This window comes from Nannobrachium achirus (assembly GCF_963921795.1).
Source record: "Nannobrachium achirus genome assembly, chromosome: 2".
NCBI classification, from domain to species: domain Eukaryota; kingdom Metazoa; phylum Chordata; class Actinopteri; order Myctophiformes; family Myctophidae; genus Nannobrachium; species Nannobrachium achirus.
Window position 1 is genome coordinate 65,053,408 of NC_137811.1, and position 8,736 is coordinate 65,062,143.

The 8,736-nt window shown below is 42.0% G+C and overlaps 1 protein-coding gene across 1 annotated transcript in view; it reads left to right on the top strand.

Moving 5' to 3' along the window:
- Window positions 1-8,736, top strand: part of chn2 (chimerin 2) — a gene marked incomplete at its 3' end in the record, with an annotated part of 100,971 nt that overhangs the window by 24,852 nt on the left and 67,383 nt on the right. The window contains exon 3 of the mRNA XM_080745911.1: window positions 7,656-7,711. Within this exon, the coding sequence (XP_080602037.1) occupies window positions 7,656-7,711 (56 nt within the window). The remainder of the gene's footprint in view (window positions 1-7,655; window positions 7,712-8,736) is intronic.

Here is an 8,736-nt window from a genome sequence, read left to right on the forward strand (position 1 = left end):
AACTTTCCTCATTCTGATGAGATGAAGATGAGATTAAAACACCAACAAATAAAAGGTCTATACATTTGGAGTTTGGAGTGTTTGCACTCCTTTTATCCAGTGCAGCATCTCACCTTTAAAACAGTTTATTCACAGTAAATCGAAACAGTCATTTTGTAATAATGTGATAGATGCACCACCCGGGCGGTCACCCACTAGTGCACCCCCGTACCTCACCTTGACAGGCTATTTACTGTATGCTATATACTATTATATGTTGTATATACTATTGATTCAGTTGGAGATAGCTTTAAATGAACTGTCAATATAAACTACTACTCTACAGCAGGGGTCTTCAACGGGGGGTCCTCAGAGTTACTACAGGGGGTCCTCCAAATCTTCCAATCCTTTTTATATTAAGAACTTGAACTAGTTGTTCAAGTTGTTCCTAGTGTCCATATTCTGAGAACTGTAGCCAGCAGATCTACAATATACAATATATACTGTATATATGTATAACGAATGTATAGGTTTTCTGGACAGACAAGGTTTCCACTCGACACAGCGATGATATGGCAATGATCATACTGTATGTTTATGGCATCAGTGGAATGATTTCCTGATGCCTCCTCTCATCTCCCCCTGCCTCCCCCCCTGTGTGGTCCCCTCTGCCCTCTGCACTGAGGTGTATTTTTAGAACCTCCGTATGTCCCAGTCCTGGAAGTGGAAGATTTCCCAGCATCTTTTGCCGGTGTGACTTAAGTCACCCTGACAAAATAACACCATTTTCACAGTCAGGACTTCTCCTTCCCTCCTGCTGTGGTAGAGACGTACGGTACTGTAGCTTCAGTCTTACACAGCAGTTTCTGCAGCCTCCAGGACTGTACGGCGCAGCAGGGGGAAGAAAAGCACACAGTGCACTGTGCATCGTTTCTGGCAACGGTGACTCTACCCTGAGCCAGAAGGACCGTGTGTCTCGTCAAACTGGAAGAAATATGAATGGTTATTATAAAACAGGGGTTAAATCTTTACCTTTTTAGTTTCACCCCCAGTTTGATATGCATTAGGCCACGAACCCCCTACCCTTACCCTTAAAGGGCCACTTCACCTCTGGGACAACTAGATCTTATTTTATTGTTGTTTGGGACACAATCAACACAATCCTGAGTTATTTTTTGTATTCAATCTGTGTTTTGAGATATTTTAGTATTTCAGCTGTGCTAGTGATGCATTTTGCATCATATGATGCATTTTGCATCACTAGCACAGCTGTAAAATATCACAGATAAACACAGATTGAACACAAAGAATAACTCAGGATTGTGTTGATTGTGTCCCAAACAACAATAAAATAAGATCTGGTTGTACCAGAGGTGAAGTGGCCCTTTAAAGGAGTAGTTCAAAATGACATTTCTTTTCTATTTATTACTCACGCCATGGAGACTTAAGTTCAATAATATGTTTTTGTATGTGTCGCATTCCTAAGACAAAAATGTATTATAGTACATTTACCCCCATTGATTATGGATGGAGACCCAAATGCATGGGCCTGCAGGGGACCCAAATACAAGGCCCTGGATGGGGATTCAAATGCATTAATACATTTACTTGACCCTTGACCCTAAATTTACCCCCATTGATTCTGACTGACCCAAATGCATTTGGGTCAGGGCCTTATTTGGGTCCCCATCCAGGCCCATGCATTTGGGTCTCCATCCAGAATCAAGGGGGTAAATTTACTATATATATTTTTTTGTCTTAGGAATGCGACAAATACAAAAAAATATTATTGAACTCAAGTCTCCATGGTGTGACTAAATCAATAGGAAAGGAAATATATCATTTTAAGGTTGAACTACTCCTTTAACTCTACAGTAGCTATCCAGCATTTAGCTGAGAACGTTCAGAACCAGTGCGCTGGTTCTGAACTTTAAATGGAGATTTTCTTTTATCGGTTTATGTTTGGCAACCAATATGAATAGCTTTAACTGATATAGAGTGCTAGATACACTCTCAGTGTGCCAAGGCCAGTTAATGCTTAGTGAATTTGACATGCTTCTGAAGGGCGTGTGGGTGGCTGACACCATTGGGAGTTGGCTGCTTTGCCTTGCAAAGCTCAACCATCATTGACTGACCCTGAACTGTGCCAGTCTGTTCCAGCAATTCTATTGACTCATCTGTTCTTGTTACAGTATGTGTTTTAACATGCTGGGCTTTCATGTCTGTTTTAACCCATTAAAACTGTGTCATTTTAGATTTTAGTGTTGGCTATATCACGGCGCTGCGAGCTTGTCCATCTGCAATTTTTGAACATTTTTGAAAGGTCTTGAAAAATGTTGAGTAATTTTGAATTACCAAAAGGTTTTAGAACTGCTGATTTAGAAGGCATTTTGTTGATCGGCCACAGGTCTTAATGGATGAAATGGAATTTTAGAGGTTAGGGGTTGTGTAGTTATCTTGTACTGTAACTGCAAAAGGAATGCGAGTGCCCATCACCAACAACAGTCTCTAACCGGGTGCACGGTTCAGAAAGAATTAAACAAAAACGAAAAGATTACGAGCAGCAGTCACTTCTAGTCCTTTTAGGACTAAAAACTGTTTTGGTGTCAGCCTTCTTCCTTCAGCAAGTCACATGCTGAGGAAGGCTCTCGCTGCCAGTGTTGACCTTTGCAATGTTTCTGTGGTTTTATTTTGAAGCACAGTGAGGTTGCACTTCTCATAATGTGCTTTATAAATAAATGTGACATGACTTGTAGTGCTGCCAGACCGTGCTGGACAATAAAATATCCTAAAAGGACTTGAAGTGAGCACTGGTGATCTTTTTGTTTTAGTTTATGTAGTTACCTTGCCATGATGCAAAGTGCAAAGTACTGTAAGTCAATGAGAAGACAATTTTGGAATATCATCTATTCATCGAGCAACAACTCGACTAATACAACCCACACATCTACTTAAGTGTCATTTTGACTTACATGTACTAGGCTGCTTCAAGTCTTTCCTTGAAAACTAGTTTTTTATTCTCAAGTTGACCATCATCTAGTTAACTAAATAAGTAAATAAACATCATCATGAAACTCCCTTTTTAGATGCCAAGAGGTTTCTACTGTAACATAGCAATGTGACAATATTTCCAAACATACTTGCTAGTACTGTACATACAGTATATCATGATTTACATGTCAATGTCTGTCAAATATGTTGAAACTGTGGAAACAGCAGTTAAGCCATATCTATACTATAATTTTGCGAATGTCTGAGTGAGTGTCTGTCTGTCTGTCTGTCTGAAACAGCGTTTCTCCTCAATGGCTGGAGCAATTGATCTGAAATCGCATCACCATTAGCATATGAACACACCTGACATAACTGTGAAGCCCGTTTGTCACTTTCACAAATCATATGCTGTATATTAGCATTTTTATGGTGTATCTACTATCTATTCTGCATCTAGCATGAGGCACATCTATTCTGCATCTAGCATGAGGCAAAATGTTTAACCAGCTCTGTGTGTGTGTGTGTGTGTGTGTGTGTGTGTGTGTGTGTGTGTGTGTGTGTGTGTGTGTGTGTGTGTGTGTGTGTGTGTGTGTGTGCAGGCAGGCGGGTGTGTGTGCAGGCGGGTGGGCGGGCGGGCTGGGGGGGGGGGGGGGGGAACAGTATCTCTGTAGCCATTAAACGAAACGGGTTTCTTACATTGATGCTCCTACATCATGCAAGCACCAGTTAAAGTTACTTTCCATCCCTCATATACTGTGTGCACAGTGCACATCCCATAACCCACACACTGCACATCATTTTGGAGCTCATATCTTTGAACGGGTAAGGGCTAGTTTTATCTAACAGACCAATTATTCTGCCCAGCTGTGATGCTGTTGTGTCGTGGGGTGATTTTCTCCCCTGCATGCCTCACATTCTTCATTTCCTTTTTCAAATGGTTTCGGTGATTTACTCTGAGCTCTGCCAAGCACTTTAAAGTATGGCTAATCCTACAGAGGCTTGGTAGTGTTCATACCGGTGCGTGTGTGTGTGTGTGTGTGTGTGTGTGTGTGTGTGTGTGTGCGCGTGCGCGCGCCTGTGCCTGTGTATTTGTTCGTGTCCTCATCCAGGTCAAAAGGATTAATGTATAGCGTTAGCGCCCTGCATTAGCGCTCGAGCAGGGCTGTCGTGAAATATGGTTCCCATTCACACAAAGGGGATCGCAGCTATACGGCTGTTGTCATATGAAGCACTGAGGGATTAGCCGTGTACTTCTAGGGCTAATGGCCCCTGTTAGACCTCTTCTGTTAGGGCTTTGCAGTGGACAAGGACATCGAGCAATGAGTGATCAGTTTCAGTCGGTCCACAGTATATCCTGAAGACCAGCACTAGGTTGCACCAAGTTAAAATGTACTGTAGTACAGGGGTCTTCAACAGGGGGTCAGGGACCCCTAGGGGGTCCTCAGAGTTACTACAGGGGGTCCTACAAATTTTTGTGTGAAAGAAACTTTTTTTTCGCCTTTTTTATATTCCATTATATTTTAGCCAAAAATAGCAGATCTACAAGCTTGTGCTGCGAGGCGTTGTGAGCTTGTAGATCAGCTATTTTTGGCAAAGAGGTTTGGTGTAGAGGAGAAAAAAGAGCACACTAAGTACAGAGTGAAAGGTCAAGTTTATTAAGTATTGACGGTTCAAGTGGTTAAATATCTGAAAACACACATTAACATGAATCCAAAATACACTGATGATTGTACTGTCAAACGATGTCAAAACTATATGGAATCTACAAAAAGGTTGTGGGGGTCATTTTTGAAAGGTATAAGTCCCTGATTCGATTCCATGTTTTTCAATTCCCTTTTTCAATTCCATGTCCTTTTTTCCGATTCCTAGCCGGTCGGTCGAACTATATTTCCTGCAAGTTGCAACCATACTCTATTTTCCTGTCTCTCTCCACTGTACCTGTCAAATGAAAAAGCTGCCCCCAAAGGTTACACGCAAAAAAAGTTACAACCTAAAACTGACTCCTACAGCCTGTTGCACCAGCTGTGCGCAAGTTCATTCTTAAGAAAGAATGTGCACCCAATTTTGCAACAGTCTGCAGCAGCTTAAAACCTCCCTTTGGCTCAGTGGTCAATGTCTAGTTTCACATACAGGAAACCCGGGTTTGAATCTAGGTGGTTACACCTGCACTAACAGTAGCGTCAATAATAGAACTGCCTGGAAACCAAAAGGCCACAGGTTCAATCCCTGCAAGTTCTGCAACAGTAAAGTGACATTGAGTGAGATACTTGTATCCATAGCTGCTCTGGATAAGAGCATCAGCTAAATGTAAAGCATCCCTAAGTGATATTTAACTCAGCAGAGCATGAGAACAGACTTGCATAAACACTATACCAGTGTATGTGTAAACACTATGCCAGTGTTTATATGACCACCATGTCAGTGTATTCTTTTAACCACTTTTATTATTCTATTCAAACAATCTTGAAATTGAAAAATCTAGTAGTGAGTCAGTGTGTTGACAGCGTATCTTGAGAACTGCTGGTGGACTTGGAACTGGGCTTGCGTATCGCAGAGCCTCGAGGGTGTGATGTGCCAAGTGGGAAGTCGGTCTGTTCAGCAGACCTCCCAAAAATGGAACTATTAATTTAGCGAATGTCTGTCTCACCATCTGCATGCTGACATCACTGATACTACACGGTAACCGTCTGTCTGCCTGCTGACATCACATCTTACTCTGACATCATAGTACTACTGACATCACAGACTGGCCTGGACACGGAACACCATGTATGGGCATAAAGATCTGCCCCACGGGCACTCCAACATGGAACACCATATGGGTATAAAGATCTGACCAATGTCACTCCAACATTACTTCTGAGACAATCCCTCAGATAACACCCCTGTGCACCCCCCCCCCCCCCCCCCCCCCCCCCCCGGGTACAGGACTAGTATAGATAAATCTGCAAATCCCCATGTAATATGGAGTACCCCGATGGCCTCTATATGATGTCATATTACTCACAGAACTCCATATATGGACACCCAGAAAGTACCCAGAAAGATGGCAGGTAAAACGGGTATTGCATAACCGTGTGGGGCATGCATTCCCAACTTGTGTCGCCCCTGACTTGCGTCGTTCGCGTAGGACCATGGCCAACGGGCACCAGAGTCTAATATTTGGAAATGTTCTACTATAACAGTGGTTCTCAACCTGCGGGGGTCCCCAAATTATTTCGGGGGGTCCCCAGATGATTAACTTAATGTGCAACATTGTTTTCTCACTCAACAGTAAACAAACCAACATGAAGTGTAAGTGTACCGGTATATAGCACATTTCTAAAGTGGCAATTGAAGAACTTTTTAATACCTCTGAAATGACAAATTAAACATTGGCAGAGGCAGAAATTGTGAAAATAGCTGATCTACATGCTCACAACGCCTCTCAATGCCAGACGTTGAGAGCATGTACATGTGCTATTTTCACAATAGAACCATGATATACAAAATGTAATGCCTCAACTCTTAGTGCTCGTCAGGGTGGTGGTGGTGGTTCCCCAATTCAAATATGATTCTTTTGGGGGTCACAGCCTAAAAAGGTTGAGAACCACTGTACTATAATTACAAGCCCAAAAGATGGACGGACGCCAGGTTGAAAGTGGTGAAACTCTGCCGGAGTTCGTCGAACACTTTGTGATAGTCAGTCACACTTGAGGAACGCCTTCCCTGAAGCCTTATCCGTGCTGTGAGTGACAGCTCCCAAATCTGAAATCCACACTTGTCAACCCAAAATAAACACTGAGCCATACTGTACATCCTCACCGACAGGACGTCTAGGAATAAGAGCAGCGGATAAGTTACTCAAATGGAGATTTGGGACATGGCGGTGACAAAACTGATTACTATGCATGCCACGTACTGTACAGTCGGCAATAAGGCAAGGCAATGTTTAAATTTACATTAAGCATTGAGACATTAAGACGGAGCATTATGAGAGTGGCAGAAGAATCACATTATAAAAGGATATTTTGAATGAATACAATTTAAACACACAATTACAGTGCAGAATGAAAACGCAGTAAAAGCCAGGTGCAAACAGAAAGGGTTGCAGCTTCGATTTAAAACAGCTGAGAGTTGTAACAGACCCGCAGTTTTCTTTCCCTCCAACACATACAGTATATCCTTAAAATTATTATTATATATTTATTAAGATATTATTTTGGGCTTTTCTGCCTTCATATAGTCTTAAGTGGAGATGGACAGGAAACAGGAAGAAAGAGACGGGGAGAGACACAGGGAAATCTCGCTCATTCGAACGACCATCATTTTGACAACGGAGCAGGTTAGCGACTCAGCCCACGGAGGTTAGGGTTAGATGACACATACCTTTTTAGGCCGTGACCCCCAAAATAGACATATTTGAACTGGGGACCCCCACCCTGACAACTAAGCACTTGGAATTGTAGGCGTTGCGAGGCGTTGTGAGCATGTAGATCGGCTATTTTCACAATGTTCGCCTCTTGCTTACTTAATATTTGACAGTTTGGCGAGTCCTGTCGAATATTCGACTATTCGAATACTTTGAGGTCGAATAATTCGAATACTAAAAATCACTATTCGTGAATGCCCTATTACATACATTCTGCGCGGAGCAGCCAGGGGACTGAAGAGCCCATTAACTAACCATGTTTGTCTCTTTACAGTGTACCAGCTACAGCAGGAGGCCCCCCGCCCCAAGAGGGTCACATGTCCTCAGGAGGTCAGTATATATAGTATGTGTAAATAGATATGGTGGCCAGGGTCACGCTAAAAGCCACACACACCCTAAACACTGCTATAGTGTGCTGCAAATGAGGGTTATAATGTGTCTCTGAGAGTGTATATTATCGTCATCATGTTTGTTTAGTAACACGTGTCTCCCCGTCGCTCCAGCTCTGTGAAAATACATTTGCAGGTTGAGATAACAATTTGATCATACCTGTACAGGAACAAGTGAAATTGGAAGTGATGAAAAAGATGTATTTGTTCAGAAAATTGAACAGACAGAATCTGAACTGGAACATATACAATTGAAGCTGATGAATGATCTTTGTGGGGGTTCTCATTCCTGATTGGATACAATTGGTATATCATTTCCTGTTTCAACTAAAGAAACAAACACTGATAGCAACGATTACTGAGCTTTAACTTTTAACAAAACCCTTAAACCTCAAAGTCAAATCACTTACACTCCCTTTAAATGATAGATGATTTGGCTGGGTACACTAGAAGGTTATTATGTTTTTGTACTGATGGTGCTGTCCTTTCCTGACAAGTTATCAATCAAATCAAACCTAAGAGGAGTCGGCACGTGTCATGTGTAACGATTGTGCCAGTACATTCCACTTCTGATAGGAGCAGTGTGTGAACCTTATCCACAAAGCACACATGATGACACCATAGGGACAGTGATGGCAGCCATGAGCCGAAGCTAGACATTTATTCAAAATGTCAAATGTGATCACGATTCAAGACAATGATGGGAATTCACAAAAATAGGAGATGTATTTTCAACTTCCAATATGTAGATCGTGATTCAAAGTCATTGTTGATTATTGCTCATTACCAGTGATATTGTATTGATAATAACTTATACTATTTGAAGCCATCCAATAGAAGGTATGCACGTGACATCATCATCATACATGCAGTTATGCGGGAACGCGTACTGAGTGGCAAAACACTACTTTTTGGTCTTGACAGCCCATACATACAAACAGAAACGTCCTATTTGATTGCATTAAA